Below are 22729 nucleotides of genomic sequence, written 5' to 3' on the forward strand. Positions count from 1 at the left end.
GGAGTTCTGGCTGAATTGTACGCTGATCAATCAGTGATTGCACCAACAGCTGAGCCAGGTCAAGTCTCAAGCGTTTCTGAGTAACTGCATCTCGTACTTTGAATTTTAAGATTTGAAATATGTTTACAATGCTTAGCTCAAACAGCCTCCAAAACACCCTTTTCCACCACTTGATGGACTTGACATTCAAGGAATAATATGTCAAAAGCTGATCATTCCTGTCAACGCCATTCATAAATTGGTTGTAGGAAAGAATGATTTCGGGTTTTCTTGGCATGTCGTCTTCCACAGAGTTCCCATGGAATGTGGAAAGGGCAAAGACATCCCTTTTATCTTTCCATCTCATCACAGTAAGATTGTTGTGCTTGAGGAATGAGGACTCGCCTTTCTGATAAGCTTCCGTGTTCTTAGTCTTGAGTTGGTTTGGCATATCCTTCCGATCTTGTTGGACTGTACCACAAGCAAGTGTGTTCCTCTCAAACAGCTCTTTGAATAAATGAGGAGAGCTGTAAAAGTTGTCGGCATAGAGTCTATACCCTTTGTCCAGGTATGGATCCAGTAAATCCATCACCACACGTTTAGCGAGTCCATGCTCTGGAGTCTGCTCATCACGCCCTGTGTAGATTTGAAAATTGCACACATGCAGATAAACCGAATCTGCTAAAACCCAGTTTTTTACACCGAATTTCACTAGTTTTGCTGGCATATATTGAATAAAGCCTATTCCACATTGAGTGCCAATCATTTGCTCATCAATGCTGATCTCTCTATGAGGTGTCCATAGATTTCTAAATTTAGAAATCATATGGTCAATCACAGGTCGCACCTTTGCAAGTTTGTCGTTCGGATACAGACTCTCATTGGCAACATGAAAATACCGGCTTATTTGTTGAAAACGCTTTCTGCTCATGACAGAGGGAAACCATGGATGTGACAAAATTGGCTCTGTGGACAAAAAATCTGCGACAGAGGGTAAGTTCACCAGTCCCATGGCAATTACTATGCCCAAATATGCCAGAATTTGTTCAAAAGTCACTTCAGTCCATTTCATATTAGTGGGCTTTGCAAGCCTGGACTGCCTTGCATATCTGTTTGTTCCAGTCACCCAGCTCTGCACTAAAGTGTCTGAGATAAACAACTTGAAATGATCACTCACAGATTCAGCCATCATAGCTGCTCTTGATGGTCCCGGAATTTCATTGAATGCAACGTTCTCACCAGGATTCCGTTCTACACGTTGAAATTTCTCCCACTGAATATCTGGTAATACATCTCGTGATGGATTCTGTCCTCTACCTCTGCCTCTACCTCCGCCTCTTCCTCCACCTCTGCCTCTTCCCCTGCTAAGGCCTCTTGCCCTCCCTCTGCCTCTCACCACTCCAACAACAGCAGCCCATGACAACTTTACGTCAATTTAAGTGTGTACCCACGTTTTGTGGGTCGTTTAGTATTCATATATTCATGCTATTGTTTAGACTCATTGCCGATTCATCTGTGTTGACGTCGGATGTCACTCGGGAATGTTAGACAACTATAGAAATCGGAAGGCCCTTTGAGGAAATGTGTGACAATTTCCTTTTGTTTATCATCTGAGAACGAACAATAGCTCAGTTTCATTCACCAAAAACTTTTCAAGGCTGTCGGACTGCAACTTTTCTTTGATAATGTCTCAACTTTTATAGTTTATTTTATGCTTATGATCAAGCACGAGCTTATCGGAACGATCTCGAATATGAAACGTAAACACGGCTGTTAATATCAAGAACTCAGGATGCTCAGCGTTCGAAGTAATATAAAAAATCCAGGCTTCATTCGATTTGATTTATTTAAAGAAGACAGTGAAATTCATCTAACAACTTTTTTACTCTGTAGGGAATAACTTCAATAATTCAAAATCTAAACGAGAAGGAGCAGTCGGCTGCGGAACTGTCAGACGGCGCAACGTTGAGAAATCTCGACCACAGAAACTCATTCAGACCACATTTTACGGCCGTCAAATCGACCTTCTCGTTAAAAAAATAGAAATAAAAAAGCAACATTTTCGGGATAAACTTAAATTTCATTCAAGAATCTCTGCAATAATACCTTCGGGAATTCACACACGCGTCGGAAGAAGACGGCTTCGCAAAAATTAACTTTGCAGTTCGAACTGACAATCAAAAAACAAACATCGAACTTCGGCCTACATTGACCAAAAAGCCGTGTTTAAGGTCTCTTTTTGAAGCTCTCAAAATGCTCTATTTTCATAAATACATATCGAACTAGAAAATGTTTTGCAAAAAAACCTAAATGCATGTCAAGTCCCAAGTCATTCTATGCAGTTCATTCACACATCAAGAACAAAAGGATACGATAATAAACTCTGCCGCTCGCGGTAGCTTAATTGCGCTATTGTTCCATTCTTTTGAAGTCGCTTCAGTTCCTCATCCAAAAGATCTCACCTTTTTCCAAACGAATGAAACTGAACGTATTCAACACGCTTTTGGTAGCTCCCGAAGTGAATGCCCAAAGGATTAAAAACGAGCCTTCAGGCTACAAAATCCGGCGGTTTTTCCCATTTCTGAATGAAACACTTAAATCAGCGTGAAGTTGTAATGCAAACATTCATCTGCATTCTCTTCAGGTGACTAAAATAGAAACAATAAGGGAGTCACAAAACCACGAAAAAATAATTTACATTTTGTTATAGATATCAAACTAAAAAATTAGTGCAATTACATTTTACACCACTTTCCTCTGGTATCACAGGATCCCCTGAGTCCTCAGAGTCTTCATCATCTTCTGACGCTTAGATAAAAATAATGCGGGAAAGAACGATCAACTGTTTGTGGCTAAACATAAACATGCAAGTTATCCGATCAAACTACTCCAACCAAGGCAACCCTAACAAACTCTAACTGTACACTTTTAACAACAGAGGGCAAGTTCCGACAGTCTCTTGATCCCTGTTGCTGTTTTGATTGTCATGGCTGCATTCTTGCAGTCACTTACACATTTTTTGAATTTAGTTCTCATTTGTATAATGCTCAACACAAATTGTGAATTCCTTTTTGCCACTCTTTCTTGCAATTGTTTTTTTATTCTCTCATAAATTTCACCATTACGTTGAATCTTGCTGTTTGTAAATACCAGTTTACTTTTATAATAGTCGTTGTTTACAACTATATCAATCATGTCATCCACATCATCATTCCACTTAGGTCGACGACCAGTTTTTCTTTTTGATTTTGACTTTTGAAAATATTAGCCGGCTTAAATCGTCTTCATGATCGTCATCTTCCTCGCCACTATCCTGCTCATCGATATCATCAGCACTTTCTACTCTGAGAATAAATAAACAGAGAAAGCTGAAATCTCCTATCTATAAACGCTACTATGGAGATATTAACTCAATAAATACCTTTTTGTTTTTGTTTCCGTGCTACCAGTTGACGAATGCGGCTTGTTTGAAGTAATATCTTCATTGTCAACAGCGTCATCTTGATCTTGGCCTTCACTCGACTGGCGCCTTTTCATCGTTTCATTGAAGCACATCTCACAATATGCCACAGATTTTCCCTCTTTCCACCCAGGAGTGTCCTCTTCATTTTCAAACGCCGAGCACCTCATACAATAATAATTGCTGCACGTCAAACAAGTATATTTTGTTTTTAGAAAGTACGAACTGCCCATCCCTTCGGTTGCCACTATTTTGTGAAAGTGCTGTTTATACTCTTCTGCGCATGGCATCTACGGATTGTGGTTACAAAATGAATAATAATAATTTACTATAATTTATGTATTATATTCTGCACATGTGAAATGCGACGTCTGAATCAAATGTCGAACTTAAGTCGAATATTCGACTGTTTCAGTCGCAGATTCGACGTTAGTCGAATTTAATTCGAAACTGTCGAATTTAATTGATTCAAACGTCGCATTTCACATGCAGTTAATTCTCGAGTTTTATTTGGCACATGTGAAATGCGACGCTTGAACCGGGCCTAAGCCTTGGCACAGCTGGCTACATAGGGGAAGATGGCTACATAGGAAGTAAATGATTTTCAAGTTTTGGAGCCAGCCATCTTTGCTGCAATTGTTAGTCACAACTAAAACAGCTGGTTGCTGGGGATTGATAATAGCCCTATTGTATGCTCACACAAGTACTGTAAGATTCCACCTAAATTAGTAATAATTATATTGAAGCTATTGAAATAGATGTTACTTGAATTAGGTCACGAGTTTCACTTTGATGCAACAGCTTTTAACTCTATGAACAATTCACAAAAACGGTCCCTACTTCACTTTACGACTGGCTGTGATTACTGGTTTTTCCCATAAACCTCTCCTTGTGATTTCAATTGTGAGATAGAAACCAATCATGAGATACGTTGTACAAAAGCGAATTTTCTTAACAGATACAGTAAGAGATAGGTCTTGCAGTAATGGATGTACAAACTGTGTTAATTCTCTAGCTATATATCCCACTTTGTAATAATCTGAAGATGACATAATATAAATAGCAATTGCACGTTTGTCATGAGTGTTCTCTGGTTCTGCTTGTAGTTTCGCAATAACTGGTCGGTTGTTTTCATAGAGATATTCATAAGCTTCCTTTAGGGCATTTTGGTTTTCTCTTGAATAACACGTTCCTAGCACTTTAAAGGGCAAGCAATGAGTTCTCGCCAAAGCAGGCTTCACTGGCTCAGTAGAGGTGTGTTCATGTGCGTCATGTTCTGCATCATCTTGATTTGAATCATGATCTGAGTCTTCTGAATCAGGAACAGTTGTTCCTGAGTCAGTTGCCAAATTTGTTGCTGCATCTGCTGGAGCCAATTCCCACAATACTGTGTACCTCTTGCAGTCCACTTCAATTTGGCAGTAAGAGGTACACCAGTATTTGCCCCACTTAATGTCTGCGGCCATACTCTTTTGCACGACACCATCTTTATCATGGAATTTTATAAGCTAATATATATGTGACCCTCTTTGGGAAAACGGACAATAATGCTTTTCCGTTAAACGGTCAAGAAAAACGGTTGTAAACGGATACTAAACGGCTAACTCAAGCGTTTAAACGGTTTCCAAAACCGTTTAACGTCCGTATAGCAAAAAATTTAGACCGTTGACCAAAGTCCAAAAACAGATAACTTAAAGCGTTAAACGGTCAAGCAAAAAATAAACGGTTAGCTTGAAACGTTAAACGGTTGCCCAAAGTCCAAAAACGGTTGACCAAAAACGGATAGCTCACACCGTTAAACGGTTGATCGAAGTCTAAAAACGGACAGCTTAAACTGTTCAATGATTGACTCGGCGAGATCGCTTGAGGAAAAACTATCAGTCTTACAATGTTTAACGGATAACTTTGAGCGTAAACATGGAGCATAATTGGTAGATAATAACTGGGATACATTCTGTGAACGAAAAAAGTACTGTCGTATCTGATGAACATTAGCCCGGACTTTAGTTGGGTTACTTCAAAATTTATTTATGCGCTTCCTTTCTCGCTTGTGTATTCTATTTCTGGGTATACTATTGCCGTTTTTGTGACATGACGTTGATTCTCTTCCCTGAAATTTGTTGAAATAAGCACAATTATTTATAAAGGACAGTTTCGCTGGGACCTTAAGCAGAGACGACAACGATGCCGACGAGTAAAAAAAAAAGTTAAAAAATTATCGTCGCGTCTTCTGAATAAATTTGCGATGATTTACATGTATAATCTCTCAGTTTGTGCAATATGCAATGTAGCCGAACTATCGAGGAGCTAATGTCGTCGGAGCGCCTTTAAAGTTCAGAAAGGGAAAGGAAAATTAATCATCATGCATTCACGTTCTCCGTAGAACATATTTGGTCACTTCACGTTGTTGTTTCGCAGAGGACAACAAAGAAATGTACCAAAGTGTATAACGCCAGGCAGAGCCAGTGTTTTCCTAACTAAAACTATTGTTTTCTGACGTTCTCGCTGACGTCGTCGTCGTCGCGGCTTAAGGTCCCAAATATCTCAACCTGAACGGCTACTACAACGCATCATAACAAAAACCGTAACCTCGGGAATTAAACAACTAGCGTGAATAATTATAATTTTTTTTATGTTGACAAGAAATTTTCAATACACGCGTACAACAGGCGCAACTAACTCTTTATACTGTCACGAAACCATAGCCATTGTTGTTTTGTTTTGAAGTTGCACAAAACAAATTTGCATACGTGCACGATGAACTGCAAAAGACATGACCTTGTCTGAAGCCGAGACGCGTCAGGGTCAAATAACACCAGAAATGATTCGCTCTCTAAAGATTTTATACGCCGATTGCGCCGATCAGCGATAATCGTAGTCGCTGCGCCGGGGATTTTCGCCAAGTGTTTCGCTGGCTTAAAGAAGTTTGAGGGTTGAAGATTTCACATCTTGGACCTTTTTGTTTCAAAACATATCTTTGTGTCCCATAACTATCGAAAGATAAAGCGCCACAATAAAAACTTGTCGTCGTAAAAGACTGTTATAGGTGTCTTGGGAATTTTCGAGTGAGTTTTTCGTCAGTGAGCTGTAATCATTACCGTTTGGTAATATAATGCGAGACAGGCGAGGAAGTGACGTCACAATTAGATGAGCGCGCGCACGCTTTTTTTATTTTCTTCCTGCCGCTACGCGTTACGATTGTGTGATCAAGTTGGCTACAGAATTTGTTAGAATAAACATCTGCTGGAAGATTGTGACCCCTCACAATCCCACCAAACAATGACCTAAATTTCTGAACTAAATAACTTGTCTATGAGGAACGATTCAAAACTAGGACACAGGAACTAAGATAGCGTCATCCGGTCAAAGTGATAAAGTGCATTCAGTCTTCTGAACGAACAAGATCGATGGCAGAATCATGGTGACCGAATCAATGGCTTCATCGGCTCTCGATGCTATACGTTTGTCCAAACCGATATTTTAATTTTTTTTGTCGTTTGTCCAAGGATGCGACGATTACTCGCTTTCTATAAACTTGGATAAGTTGCGACCAAAATGAAATCCCGTTGTTCTGCAGTTCACTTTCCGGTGAGTATCGAGCGATTGTTAGCTTGATAGTTCTGCTCGCAGGGCAGTTGAGTTTAATCAGCTGCTGGGTTTCTTTATAAATGGATAAGCAAACTGTTTAAACGTTTTCCCTAGAGCGTTAAACGGATGCAATTTTTTTGAACGGATAAGCAAACCATTTAAACCTTTGCCAAAGCGTTAAACAGATGCAAATTTTTTTAAACGGATGAGCAAACCGTTTAAACGTTTTCGCCAAAGCGTTAAACAGATGCAATTTTTTTTAAACAGATGAGCAAACCGTTTAAACGCTTGAATGAACCGTTTAAACGGATATAAGCGGATAGTAAACGGTTTATCCGTTTAAACGGGTTAGTTAAGTTAGTTAGTCAACGTTTAAAGCGTTAGTGTCCGTTTTCCCGAAGAGGGTCACATATATTGAAAGATTTGCATGTTTACATTTCTTTTGCTACATGTATACTCAATTCTTCACCCTCTCTGCAGGGAACAACAAACATGGATTTCAGAGCTAGGATTTTTGAAATGTTTCACTTGCTACTGAAAATTTATGTGCTGCTTGTGAACACCGCTGTGGAGCTGTGTGATCTCAACTGAAAAAGCTGTCCTCAAAATTATACCTTATCTTAGTATTCTGCATTGAAGTCTCCAGTTGTTGCAGTTGTATTTTACAAATTTGAAATGTTTATTATAACAGCAATCAGTTATTGGCTGCGAGCGTGAAACTGGCATATCATCTCTATCAGTTCTTGTTTTCTTTTGCCCCTGCCCACTGAAAGTCTGAGTCGAACTTCAAGGATGTTACGCAGCTGAGGAACTTTCATTTTCCTAAGTTCACTCTCACTGTATTGCGACAACATCTGTGTTTGTAGGTCATCATCATCTTCTGTGTTGGGTGACAGTCGAGGAACTTTCCTTGTACTTTCTTGTTTTCCTCCCTCCTGCCAGAATTTGGTGTCCCTTTTTGTGTATTGGCGGGCTGTTTTTTTTCCATGGCTCTACCTCCTCCTCCCGTTTTTCAACCATCAACAGTGATTTGCATGTATCCCACTTGTTTATTCTTTGGTGGAAATACCTTCGAAAATCATCATTCTTTTTTTGTACACCTGATGTAAGAGACAACAGATTATTATTATTCGAAATTTTGGAATGCAATGTTTGTATAAGCGTAGTTAACAAATGACAATGTTGTATTATATTTAGTCTGTGATTCAGGGTGATTGCCTTTCACCTGTTAAAAACAAGACAGTAAACAACAGTTTTAACTTGCTGTAAAGGGGGCTTTACCAACTACTATCACAATTATGGCATGGGGCTGTACAGTTTCTAACAGGACTTGTGCTGTCAGCATGGAAAATTTATCATATGTCAAAATGCTGATGTGAGTGTAGTTTTACTTCAACATTGAAGAGTATTTCTCCATAGCCTTTCATGGCTGAAGTAAAGTCACCAAGCCACTTTGTATACAGACAGTGTTGACATACTTGCAGTATGTTTATTTGTTACCTGGTGTGTATGGTGCCTGATATGGTTTTGTTCAGCAGGGGCCATGTTCTCTCCTGTTTAACACAATCAACACAAAACAATAATATTTAAGCCAGGATTTACAAAAAGTATTCAGTTACAACTCCAGATATAGTACAAAAGGCTTGCCAAGATAATATTTCTGTGCTTTGGGCCAAAGTACTCAAATATTTGGCAAAGAGCCTTTTTAGCCATCTCAAAATTATTCTTACAGCACCGGGAGAAAAATAGAAAGGGATTTCTCTAAGGAAGAATTAGCTACAATGATGTTTTAGCTATACACAGTGTACCTGTTTCATCTTGATTCATTCACTGGTTTACCCACTGGGTCTGTTAGTTGAAGGGAGACCGGAAGGAGTCGAAATGTCTCAAACCAGAGGGCTTACTGTGCTCGTTCTCTAAAACAGAAAATTGTAGTTATTAATAATAGTGAGCTAAACTTGAATTATCAAACTTTATATCACATGTAGAAAATGACCATTATTTTTTTATACTGAACTTATTAAATCCAAGCCTTCATATTTGTTACTACTTTTATGTCCCAGCATGAAGAAGAAAGGCTAACATTGAATACAGAAATTGAATATTACTGCATATTACGGAATATTATGGAATATTACTGCATAAACTCAACCACTACGGTGTACGAGGCATTGTCAATGATTGGTTTCAATCATATCTATCATGTAGGTCTCAATCAACTCAAATCGGTTCTGTGGTGTCGGAGAAAGAAAGTGTATTATGTGGCGTTCCTCAGGGGTCAATTTTAGGACCGTTACTATTCCTTCTATATGTTAACGACATTCAAGCTTCATCCAGTAAACTAGATTTCTTTTTATTCGCTGATGACACGAATCTGCTATTTGCTGACAAATGCTTAAAGACCCTGGAGCTTATAATAAACAAAGAATTGGAAAATGTTTGTGATTGGTTACTAGCTAACAAGTTGACTTTAAATACTAAAAAATCTAATTACGTATTATTTCACCCTCGCCAAAGAGCGACAGCAAATAGCCTTCACATAAAAGTATTCAACTGCAAACACAATGTGTTCGAACACCTTGAACAAAAAGATTGTGTTAAGTATCTGGGTGTGTTGATCGACAGCAACCTCTCTTGGCAATATCACATTAATTATATTTCGCTTAAGATAAGTAAAACAATTGGTATTATATCACGATTGAGATACGTTCTACCCACTTCTATTCTTCTTCATATTTACCGTTCTCTAATCCATCCTTACGTTTCTTACGGTCTTTCAGTATGGGGCCAAACTTCAAAATCAAATCTGGAGAAAATCTTAATCCTCCAAAAAAGAGCCTTACGTCTAATTTATTTCCGCAATAACAGAGAGCATGCCATCCCGTTATTCGTATGTTCTAATATCCTTCCAGTTGACATGCTTTATTTCAAATCTATAGCCAGTCTTATGCATGATATCAATAACCAAAGTGCTCCCCTGAACCTAATAAATCTTTTTGATCGAGTAGATTCTGTGCACTCGTATAGAACCAGGTCTGCATCCACGGGCAAATTTCATATAAAATGCTCAAAGCTGACACAACTGAGCCACTCATTTTCGAGATTAGGTTGTAAAATCTGGAATGAATTACCGGAATCTTTCCGTGCAAAAACTAAAGCCTCCTTTAAGAAATGCCTTCAGACCAGATTACTAAAACTTCTTGATCAAGAGGATATTTATGTTGACATCAACACTCTGATTAAAAACTTCAAATATCAGTGGTATGATTAGCTAATATGAAACTTTCTTAATTTTAATTTAGACAGTCATTATTTTTTACTTCACTTATTACACATTAATTATTGGTATATCTTTAAATTATATTCTGTAAATATATACTAATCAACTGCACTACCCGCCTAGATTAGCCTATGCTATTTGCGGGCTAGTGCATTCTTGCCTTACCTTCGTGAAAAATGTGCTTTAATAAATTGAATTGAATTGAATTGAAGGGTCTTACTTGATTTGAAGGCGTTGTCTCTGCTGTTGTCATGACGAAACATCACTGTAGTGACGACTGCGATATGCCTGCGGTTGCTCTTTGTCATTTCTTCTCAACTCGCTGAGTTCCTGCTGCAGCGCTTGGCATTCCTCCATCGGATCGTACAATTTCCTCGCGCTTTCCTCAATATCCAAGTGAAGCTGGTCATTTTCCTCCGCGCTTACTTTCCTGTCGCAATGAACACAATTTATTCCAGGGGAAGCTACTGAACTCTTGAGGGCTAACAAGTATCGTAAACCAATGTCCTCTTATTTCATGTCGAGCTCTCTTCCCTTGAATGTCAGAGTAGCTTTTCTGGAACTTCGTGACTTTCGGGACGATAATCTTTAACACGCACTTTTCGCCGTTCTCTGTGAGCCTAAAGCCAAGTTCCCACAAGCAGTTGAAGAAACAGATCGCTATTTCTTTCGCAGAACTTTTCCTCAAAGTCCACAGAACTTCGTTGCACACCTGGAGCTTAAAATTGGGATCGCATCCTATAAAGCAAGGTTCACGGACATGAACGTAGAGAGGGTTCATTGTTGGGACATCGTTTTGTTCCATGAGAGACATCACTTTGAACGGAGATGTAGTTCTTAAAAGAACTGTTTTGTTTTAACAAAATGAGATAGAGGCTGGAATCTGTAAAAAGAACTGCTACGTATTTTTCACTTGGAGGGAATGGAGCTCCTAAAAGAACTTTCCTACACTGATGACGCAGACTGTGCTTGAATAAGTCCTCAGGGAATTTCCAATTGTCGTAGCCTTTGCGGCGCGACTTGACAAACAAGTCACTAGAATAACTCTTTTGTTCTCGCGCTTTTGATCGTGAACGATAATTCATTAATAACAAGGTATAATATGTCCTTAAGACAAACTACTTGTTCATCCATTACACCATGTTGAGAGTGTCTAACATGGTAAGCAATTTTGCACGGAAAACAAACGATAGCGATAAATGCTCTGAGTCGGGCGGCAGTACGCGTCACTATCACGCCCATTGTTAGCAAAGAAAAGACTTGCAAATGTTTGCTGTTTTACTTTCTTTGAAAAGGCATTGACCCATCATTGTTTCTTTTTATCCGGTGCTAGACAAATTTTGGTGAGTGAGATAGTTTTGGCCGCACTCTTGCGCCGCATTCCCGTAAGGTCGGCACGGGGCGCAGAAAGCACTTCAAACTTTCGTAGCAGCACTTGACTTTTTCAACAGCCACAAAAATATTGATTAGTCCTTGCGCTTTAAATGTTGATGTGAACTCTTTGAGATTATTTATCACAAGGCGCAAGCAAAATTTTTGCTGTTCTGTTCGTGCTCTCAGTGGTCTAGCATGCTGCTTTCCATTCATTTTCTCTTCGACAAATGAGCAAGTGTTTCATTCAAATCCAGACTCGTACCCAGTTGCTATTTACATGTTTGTGGTGTGAGAAGATTGGACACAGAGATGGATAGAGGGACGCTATTTTTCCTTCGTCTCTTCCCATGACACCCCGCGCTCCTCAATCCGTCCTCGTCTCCAATCTTCTCACACCACAAAACACATAAATAGCAACTGGGTACGAGTCTCAAAACCCAACAACGATAAACGCGTTCACTGAAGCTCAAAAATCTATCATTATTTCAGTTATTTCAAAAGGCTTTAGCAGCTGCCTCACAAGAGAAATTTTCCAGCACTCATCTTTCTCTTCCCACAGAGCAGGATTTAAAGGATTACCCAGAACATGCGCAAAGCTGGTTACAATGTCAAATATCTATCTGCACATTAAATCACCACTCTGATTCCCAAATTACGACTCTGATCGTCGGCCACAATTGGTATGTTCGTCATAGATCACAACGAAACCCGGCAGACTGAAAAGTACATTTCAGCCGTTAGTGAACACCCAAGGGATCGCTGAAGATGGCGCTGAAGCAAGATTCATGAACATAGAGACGCTGCCATACAAGCATATTCATGACCAAATGGCTCATTTTCTGCTCATTATGTAGAGGGAGCACAAATTCCATGTAAATCCTTATCCGCTATCCTTGATATTTTACCTTAGTATCTGAATTTCCTTTTTATAGAAACTTTTGCGAGTTACGAGTTCATGAAAAGTTGAACCAAAAACTAGAAATTTAAAAAATAAATTAAACAGTTTGAATTGTCATATAAAATAGCTACAGGATAATTCACATTTTAACACAAATTTCCAATAGTTTTTTCAAGTCAAGTTACAAGTCAAGTTTGCACTTAATTTCCCTAGACCAAAACTCGAGCTTGATCCTTCGACATTCTGTTCAAATTCGCATGGTTCCAAACAGTCAAGGTTTGGATCCTGACGACAGAGGTTTGTCTCTAGAATTGCAAAAATTGGCCCAGTGACCTCGCTTGCTGCATCGAAAGCACATATCGGAAGCTCTGAATGTATTGTAGGAGAATCAACTTTGGGGGCGAAAATAACTAGAAGCTGGAGGAAAAGAACCAAAAGAACCGCCAGGTTTGGAAGCGCTGAAGGATGGAGGCGCAGAAGCCGAGGAAACTTTAGAACTGGTCTTTCTCTTCCTCTCTTGAAGTGTTTTAATCTTAACAGAGGCTCTCCTCAGCTTTTTTGATCTTCGAGGCGTCGGCCTCGTCGTCAGCCAAATGTACTCTTGGACTGTGGCCCAACCGAATTCGGATTTATCAGCTAGCGTGATTATTTTCTGTCTAGAATTAATCGAAGAAATACCTTTGTTAAGTTCCTCCTTAGCTTTAGGAATGTTTCCGCTCTCCAAGGCTTTCAGAGCTGAACCACTCGTCTTGGCCACTTTATGATTGAAACTAAACTGCTGCTCGTTGCCTTTATTCTGAAACACGTAGGTGTCAGGTTGAAGGTCTGATGCTATTTGAACGGCTAAATCTGACTGTGCTTAAAGCAAATTGGTCTGGAGACCTTGAATTTAGCATTAACAGCGACCAAGATTGCATTCACGTGTTCAATTCCAATGGTGCAATCTTCTGAGTACATTTTTTTCAGTAGGGCAAAACTGCATTTTAGCTCAGCTTAAGTCATGAATATGTGAATAACATACGCATTTCAAATGTCTTACATGATGTAAGTCATTGACATATAAACAACATTTTATTTTCTTTCAGATTTTTATTTTCGCAAATCATTGTATTCACTGCAAGGTCACTAAACTTTAGTTTTCCATAGCCTCCCTTGGTGTTAATTTTCACGCTTCGTTCTAAACTTGATCACTTGGTGTATGTTTGTATGCCTCATATCTGGTGTGTTATCCACACCCCTTTTGGTATATTTGGTTCTATCAGTTTATCTGGTGTCTGAGTCACTCATCAGAGAGTATACCTCTCGTTTTCTCAACAGATTGATAACATTAAGTCAAAGGCGGGCTAAATCGAAGGTAGGCTTTGAATATGGGAAATAGTTTGGAGCAGTACAGACCAGTTGTGGGCACACATTTTATATTTATAATGTCAAGGGATTATGAAAAACGTTTTAAAGGTAAATTTTTGGCGTACTGTGATTTTGTTGTTCTACATGGAAGCACTCTACTTGCCAGTTTTAAAAGCTGTGGTTTGTAATTATGAAGTAATGAGGATGAATCGTCTACGGTTAACACAAATGTACCTTTGTCGTTTTTATATTCCTGATTTGATACGTTTAGCTAATGATATAGAGGTCAATCCTGGACCTTCCCCATCAAATGTAGATCCGAGTAGAATAGTACATGGATTAAAGAGAACGGTTGAAGACACAGAAAGCTCGACAATCCCAAAAGTTAATGAACACACCAACCACGTTTAACTTTGCTATTGTCTGATTCCCATAAAACAAGTCTTATAGAAGCAGTTTCATCTGTCAGAACTGCTTCCTGTTTGTTGAGTGTCTTTCCATTGGATTGGATTGTTTCTGGGCTTCCTTGGAAAGTAACACAAACTGCTACGTTAACGTGACTCTTCCACTTGTGTGCAACTATTTCATTTACTTTAGTCTTTGTTGTTAAGTCTTCTACATTTTGTAGATCTGCTATATTGAAATCTATCTCACTGTGCAGTGGATCAGATAGCCTGGTTCTTTTATTAATGTGCACTTCTTCTTCATCAGTGAATGTTTTTTTTTTTTAGTATAATTCGACAGCTTAATTGGGGATGATGATTCATATTTGGCTTTGAAAGGTTTTATCTTTTCTGGAGAAAAACAAACTGCTCTCAGCGTTTTATCCCTCATTTGCAAAGTGACATCAAAGTAGTCATTATGTGCCTGGCTGACTTTCATTGGTGAAAGATTGTGTATATAACAGACTGCAGGCTTATCTGAAACGAAAAAAAAAAAGTAAGACATTTTGTCTTCAGCATTAGGATTAAATTGCAAAGAATACCAAGCTAGTAAATATATTTGAGATGAATATAAGAAAAATCATTAACATCTTTTCTATTGTTATAAATAATACTTGAGTTATTTGAGTGACGTTCGTTTCACTAATTACACGCGGAGTTCCTCAGGGCGCAATACTTTCACCACTCCTTTTTTGCATTTATTTGAATGATCTGTTGGGCACACTTGTATTCTGTCAACTTGAGTTGTATGTTGATGATTCCAAAGTCCTGTTATCCTTTCCTGTATCTGATTTTAACGATGCCAAGATCAAGCTTGAGGGGGGATTTATGCTAAGTTGCTATCTGGTCCTGTGAAAATCAATTACTCATCAACCCCGATAAAACGAAGTTTATGTTGATTGGCACCAGACAACTGATGAGTAGTCATCCAGTTGATTTTTCCGTCTCGTTTATGGGAAGGACTCTCACCCCTGTCGACTCAGCAAGAGACTTGGGCGTAATCATGGACTCCTATGTGACCTATGACAATCACATTTCTTACTTAGTCTCTCCGTGCCTGTCAAAGCTAGTCCAGATCAACCGAGTTAAGAAAAGTTTTGACAAAGACATTTTGATGCTTATTATATCATCTCTTGTATTCAGTAAAATGTTTTACTGCTCGTCAGTTTGGTCTAATACATCTAAAAACAACATAAAAAGCTGCAACTTATCCAGAACTTCGCCTGTAGAACCATTACTGGATCACAGAAATATGACCACGTGACACCACTACTCCAACAACTTAACTGGCTGTCAATAAATGAGATGCTCCAATTTAGAGATTCTGTCATGGCATACAAATGCGCACCTGACTAGGTATAAAATTTAAAAAAAGATCAGCCGTTCATGATCGCACAACTCGTAATAAGAATAAGCGTCATATCCCGTTATATGTTTGATTGATTGATTGATTGATTGATTCAGAAGCCTGCCCTCTAGTTATCTCCCCCTTCCAATAAGCCCCGCTCTCTTCATTAAAACCTCTTCTCCTGTGCCAATGATTTTCTCGCCATGATTCCCTTCTCTTGGTGCATAATAGTTTGTTTATGTTGCTTTTGTCAGTGACCTTGAAGTTTGTTAAAACATCATCTGTCATGTACACTGTAACGTAAGACATGTTGAACATTTGCCATGGAAAAATTTAATAAGCCCCCCTCCCTAACTCAAGCCCCTTCCCCCATGTTCTATTATGTAATAAGCCCCCCCCCCCCCCCCAACTTATCTTATGAGCCCCGGGTGCTAAATAGAGCATATTATATGTATGGTATGCTAAAAATGTATGGTAGATACAAATGTGAAATACTTACCCTTTTCTGGAGTTTGTGATTGTTGCGACATTTCTGTCTCTATTTTGTCTGCAACTGCAAATGTTGTCAGCATGTTAATCACCCATTGTGGGTACAATTATGATATACATTGGTATTTACACTGCGTGTGGTACATAAATGAACCTTGAATGTATAGAAAACTGTACTTACATTTATACGTTTGAACTATTTAAAACTGATCACAAAACTTGTGTTTTCTTAAACAATATTAATAATATTATTATATACATTGTAAATGTCAGGAGTTAATAAAAAGGGTTTGGTACTTATACAACAGTGTGTAGAGTTAAGTGAAATCATCAAGAATGGGGATAAGAATACATGTAGATTCTAACAAGCTAACATGTGGCCCTGCTGCTTTCTCAAGCTTAAGACTATTTTGCTTTTAGGTGAAATAAGCAGATGATCCCTAGTGTATAGTGATTTCAGAGCACATTGTTACTTACCTGATGGTTGATCCATGTGGAATTCACTAAAAAAACAATAATTGTATTGTTAAAACAACTGAAGAAAGCAAGTAGACCAATAAACCAGCAATGGTAGTATTAGTAATCATAATTTAATTATAATGATGTTGATGATGACGATTTGACAATAAAATTATAGGTAAGAACAAAAACAGTGACATTAGTGTATATATAGTTCAGCCGTTTTTTGAGAAAGATTTTTTAACCTTTGTTCTTCATTTAATCTGAACCTAGGAGATTCAGATTTTCCGAGTTTTTGAAGTCTTTCAAATGTCATTGCTTCAATTACTAAAGATGACAGATTACAAACTCCACTGATTCCAACATACATGTATGTTATTCCCAATGTTGTGTCATTTTTACCTATATCTATCCAAGCCCTGTCTAAAGTCATTGCTTGACTTTTATGGATTGTTAATGCCCAGGCAAGAGTTAAGGGTAGTTGTTGCCTTTCAAGTACAGTATTGGAAATAATAACAGTACCTACTATTGGTGGGATTGGTACTTAATATGGTATGTTTGTCATCGAGGGACCAGAATATTTATCAAGCTGTAATGTGTTCGGTACTTCAAATTTTTGCTCTAGAACAGTGTATGAACACAACACAAGCAAAATGTTCATTTGATATGGTGTAACGTCTTATGAGCAATCATTTGTGGCAGTTTCACCTAGATTGCTCAACCTCGACAGGTCTGAAATTTCATTTCGCAATCCTGCGTGCCAATGAAACTACTGTTATTTAGACGTTCGAAAATATGTTCAGTACACTTATAAATGGATGTTTCTCGCAAGAGGGTGAACCTAAGAAACTGAAATCTTCAATAAAGTAACTTTGATATATGAGCATTGTTGTGTATTTTTTGTGTTTCGCTACCAAGGATCAGTTTCGCTTTTCAGTAAAGTTTGTGTTCCATCCCCTTATTATAAAACAAAGGCGTTATGCATCACATTTTTAAAAATATTTTGGCGACAGTCTTTTGATGTCATGGAGTGCAACATCCTTGGAGAGATTAACTACATGTACTTTATCCACATTGACGCTTTCAATGTCAGTCGTTATCTTTTCCATATACTTCAAATTCAACGATTTGGCCTTGCGAATCGATGAGTGGTAGCAGGTACTTGTGAGCAATAAATCTTTCGCTTGTTCCTCCAACTTTAACAATGGATAGTTCCGCTTTTGTGCCATGCAAATTTTCAGCTTTGGCTTCGTGTTGGTGATGAAACATAATGATGCTGCGCTATCCCACATTACATTCGCCCATCCATTCTTGGTTTTGACGCTTTGCATTAGGAGAAGGCATGTGTCGCTAGGAGTACTAGTGTTGCTGCATGCACTCGCTGTGGCAAAAACGTTCATTTCTTGACTTTCTCCTTGCAATGTTCTGTGATGGGTTCTAGTACAGCCGCTTTCACCATGCCTACAACTGGATTTCTTTTTAACAATTGTTCTCATAGTGGGATCACAGTGACATAAACGGTATCCATGGTAATACATTATAGATGATACCTCTGAACCGTCCCTGTCAACTCTTCCAACAGCCTGTTGATATGCCTCCATACTTTCTGGCACACCAAAAATAATCACCTTTTTGACATTCGGAATGTCTACCCCCATCCCTAGGGCACTGGCCGCTATCACCAACCGTATATTGCCATGGTCTGACAATTTTTTAGAAGCTTTTTGACTCTTTTATTATTGTTGAATTATTTTTCTTGTAAATATTTATCTTACGTATAAGATTGAGTTTTGTTATTAAATAAATCAGAAAAACTAACGCGTTAGTTTTTCTGATTAATTTAATAACAAAATCAACAATAATAATAATAATAATAATAATAATAACTAATCAAGATAAATATCAATCACACAAACTAACGCGTTAGTTTCTCCGATTTATATTTATCTTGATTAGTTATTCATATTATAGTCTTTGTATATTTTAAGTGTTACTGTTATCTATTATTTTCATATATTGTTATCACATATTTCACACATATTATTATTATTGTAAAGCGTTATTGGTTTCTTAGTAGAAATAACGCTATATAAATAAAGATTATTATTATTATTATTATATTGGTGAACAATCGATCGCCTAAGGTTTTGTGATTATTGATTGTCATCGATTATTGTCATCGATTATGAATACAATTGATAATCGATAAGAATCGATCAATTAAATAACATCAATTTTCATTGATTACCAATGTTAATCGATCACTTTTGCTGCCATTGGTTTTTGTCTGACTTTAATTCTCATTAAATACATTCAGTTTAAACTACACGGTCTGTAGTGTATGCTAAATCTTATTAGCATAGTTTTTTTTTTACAAAAACAAAGATATTCATAACTAGAACGTGTAATGGTAACAGCTTAACATTAGAGGAGAAGAGAGTTCAGTACAAATTGACGCCGTCGGGTGTGGTAGAACTTGAAGAAAAGCTTCCATTTGCTCGAGCAAACATGTAGCAAGTCAACAATATTATTAATCGAAGTAAGGAAGAAAACAAAAGGCTTGTTACACCATTCATTGAAAGAAAAGCAGTAATTGACATAAGTGCAGTGATCACATAATAATAAGTTAAGTTGTCCATATATACGCTAATCAGCCCAAGTATAAACAGTATGTGTAATAACAAATAAATGATTCGTTCTTTTTTATCGTCATAATAATAAAGGACAATTTTTGATCCCACGATGAATCGCTTTTGTGTTCGTATGAACAAGTAGAGATCGTTTTAGCAGTGTCAATGTCCCCGCTGAGACCTGAACTCTGTTGGCTAGCAGTAGCTGTAGTCGTCGTGAAGATTTATGCTGAGTTACACGTAGTATGGCATGCTGTTAAGTTCTCTTTCTCCCTTGCATCTCTTACCCTTTGTATCAACTGTATTTTTTTCCAGCTCTTGCTATAGGGTTGATGTATTACTTCTAGAACCTCCCTCAGCAATTGAATTGTCATGTCTTTGGGGTTTCCTTCCTTCAGCCTTTTCCTTTCCTCCCTCTTTTCCAATTGGTTTTTCTCTCTTTCCTTGTCCATCAGCTGCAAATGTGGTAAATCCTTTAGAACATCGCTCAGATCCACTTTCACTGGCCATGTTGGTTGCGTCACACTTACCTCACTTGCATTTCTTTTCCTTGTATAACGTGCAGTGAGTAGGACTATCTTCTTCATCCTCCTCATCCAACCCCTCCTGTACAGACGGTAAGCAAGTTGTTGCAGCCAAATCAATTAAGGCATTGGATGGATTCTCACTTCAACTACTGTGAGAAGAACCTCGCTATCTAAGTCAAAGAGCTCATCGATGGGGATTATCTCATTCTCATCAGGCGATTCCTGCACTGCAAATGTTCCTAAACCTGGTGTGTTTAGGCAGATTATGTCATTGCCATCTAATTTCAGGATGTTACCTTTGACCAGAGCTGGTAGCATACCTAAGAGTCGTAATGTTTTAAGAACCTCTCACTTTGTGGTCATCATGCCTTCTTTCAGTTCCTCATCAATGTTTTGTGGCCAGTTCGATGGCTGCATATCAGGAATAACGCGGCATGATTTCATTTCTTCTAACTTCTGTACTCTGCTGGAAAGGTCGATTAGGTCCAGTAATGTCAAGTTTGACCTTCCTCCACAGAAACACTGCAATTTCGCAAAAAAAAAAAAAATCCTCGCACCCCTGTAAATCTAATGCCCAGGGCTGAAAGGTGTGGTTGGTGTAGTATATGAAAAACATTTTCATTACAAGTATGAGTCCATGTCCTGTGAGGATTGTGTCTTCATAGGTTTGTTGCAAAATAAAATTCTTCTCAACATCGCAGTTAGAAATTTGTAGCTATGCTCTCCAATATCACAAAAAAGTCAGGGGTGCCCATGCAAGCTTTGCACACTCGCACACAGTCAAGTCTCTTTCAGTGTATGCCTGTAATATGGAGTGTCCATCTTTAAATACGCTCTTGTTCCAGTAGTTTTTGCGTCACTCCACATGCAAACTCTAACTTCTGTTTTCATTATTCTCATGGCGGCATTAACATTCTGCTTATCTGTGGTGAAGACATTGCTTTTCCACAAGCCTGATCTTATTCTGTCATTCTCAAAGACCTTCATTTAATGCTTGAAGAAATTCATCAGGCTCGATAACTGAACAGTCGATTTAAATGTTCTTACAACATAGCCAGTCTTATATTAAAGTCTTATTTATGCTGACAGTTTCGATGACTGTCAGCCATCTTTATCAAAACTTGAAAAGCATGAAAAGTGTCAGAAGCCTTAAATAGGCTTTTGAAGGCGTTGATTATTGCGATAAATGCACAAAGTCACTCATTAGACGCCCGCTCCCCCCTGCGCCCGTCTCCACCCCCAAACCAGGGGGGAAGCAGGCGTCTAATGAGTGACTCTGCTCATTTATCGCAATAATCAACGCCTTCAAAAGCCTCTTTTGTTACACTTGGCAAATGTGGCATCCTTTGTGAGGCATTTTTGGCGAGCATGATATTCCAAGATAACGCTGCAACGCATGCATTTCGTTGGTCGCCTTTGTGGCCAATTCTATCGTCGTTCTTGGTTTGCTTTCAATCCTTTTACATCATTGATTTGTGTTGGTATTTATTTATTTATTTAGCTTCGCCTAACTAAAATACAAACAGAATGGAAACAAACAATAGAAACAAGAAAAAAATACCAAAGATATAATAATTAGGCAGGGAGACCACTACAGCGTAGCCAATTACAGCCAATTAATTATTTATATAAAAAAAATGCTTAATAACTAAAACTACTAATATGTAAGCATAAAACTTGAGAGGAGACAAGGCGGGAGACCAAATTGCTAGAAGCAGCACGTTGGCAGGCATAGGAGAGACCTCGCTGTGTTACACCTAGGACAGATTGTTCTCCAAGTTCTAATGTCGTCAGCGTCGTACAAGTTCAAAGCCTTTTTGTAATATTAAAGTAATAAAGTTTTGAATAAAGCTAAAGAGATGTGAACTGTGCGTAGCTCAGCGGGAAGAACATTCCATGTGCGGCACGCGCGTATGAAAAATGAACGTTGATAAGTAAGAGTTCTACTTCGGTTAGGAATATAAGTAATAGCTCTACTTCTCGATGTCCTAGTAGATCTCATAAATTGTCTAGTTACAGGTAGAGCTTCACTGTCTATGAAAACTAAGTTATTAACAGCTTTGTAGAAAAAAACCATGTCCAAATATTCATGCCAGTATGAAATGGGTAACAAATTTGTTAATTGAAGGCGGGTCTTATAGGTTACATCACATCGGAAGGGGAGCTTCAAAATTAGTTTTGTAGCACGGCGCTGCACGTTTTCAACTCGTTCAAGTAGGCCAATAGACTGTGGAGACCATACTTGTGTTGCGTAGCCGAGATGACACCGGACGATAGAAAGGTAAAGTGTACACTTCGACTTCAAAGAGTTTCTTGTTGCTTTTTAACCGACTCGTTCTGCACTGTTTGTAGCCGACTATAGCGTAAGGGCTGAATCCATCTGAAGTTTCTGGAGTTTCTGGAGTTTCAATACGATGTCTAATTAACTCATTTCGAAGAGTTCCAAATGCGCAGTGCTCAGATAAACAATCCAGGTCTGTGATAAATGCATCAACTGGCTCATCCGGTTCTTGGTTTTGCATGTTGAACTTTGCGCGTTCGAAGGTCACGTTTCTTTTTATGACAAAATGTTGATTGAATTTTTCTTTCACTTGGCTGTATTTCTTCTCGTCTCCCTTGGCGAAAGGAAAGCTCTTGAAAATGTTGTCTGCCTTGTCACAAAACTGCTCTACTTGCGGGGACGCAAATTAATATGGTGGAGGACAGGAAAGATCATTTAAAGCAACTTAAACAAAGGGATGGAGTCCAGTTCGTGTTCATGCCATGGTCAGTTCCCACGCAGATACTGTATAAAGAAATCGATTCTGAAGGTCTCAGGTCCTTTAAAATCAGACATGAGTAATCCTTATGTTGCTGTTTTGCTGTCACTATATACTGCGTAATTGTATTGATAGCTAAATGAACTTT

At 38.4% G+C, this 22729-nt stretch overlaps 1 protein-coding gene and 1 pseudogene across 1 annotated transcript; both read right to left on the minus strand.

Annotated features, from left to right (window-relative positions):
* Positions 1–2907: 2907 nt before the first annotated feature.
* On the minus strand, positions 2908–4905 carry LOC146455616 (uncharacterized; annotated as a pseudogene).
* A 9426-nt stretch (positions 4906–14331) lies between these two features.
* On the minus strand, positions 14332–16819 carry LOC146455617 (uncharacterized). The gene is made up of 3 exons (XM_085093977.1): positions 16684–16819; positions 16217–16270; positions 14332–14846 (listed from the first exon to the last, which is right to left on the minus strand). Exons 1-3 carry the CDS (start codon positions 16697–16699, stop codon positions 14572–14574), a joined length of 345 nt encoding a protein of 114 aa, XP_084950103.1. The 5' UTR covers positions 16700–16819; the 3' UTR covers positions 14332–14571.
* Positions 16820–22729: the final 5910 nt, after the last annotated feature.

This window comes from Pavona decussata, unplaced genomic scaffold (genome assembly GCF_977016875.1).
Source record: "Pavona decussata unplaced genomic scaffold, jaPavDecu1.1 SCAFFOLD_272, whole genome shotgun sequence".
In the NCBI taxonomy this organism is placed as follows: domain Eukaryota; kingdom Metazoa; phylum Cnidaria; class Anthozoa; order Scleractinia; family Agariciidae; genus Pavona; species Pavona decussata.

Coding starts and splice junctions, on each gene's coding strand:
- LOC146455617 (XM_085093977.1), bottom strand. Junction 14,847..16,216: donor ATCACAAACTCCAGAAAAGG/GTAAGTATTTCA, acceptor TTTTCGTTTCAG/ATAAGCCTGCAGTCTGTTAT.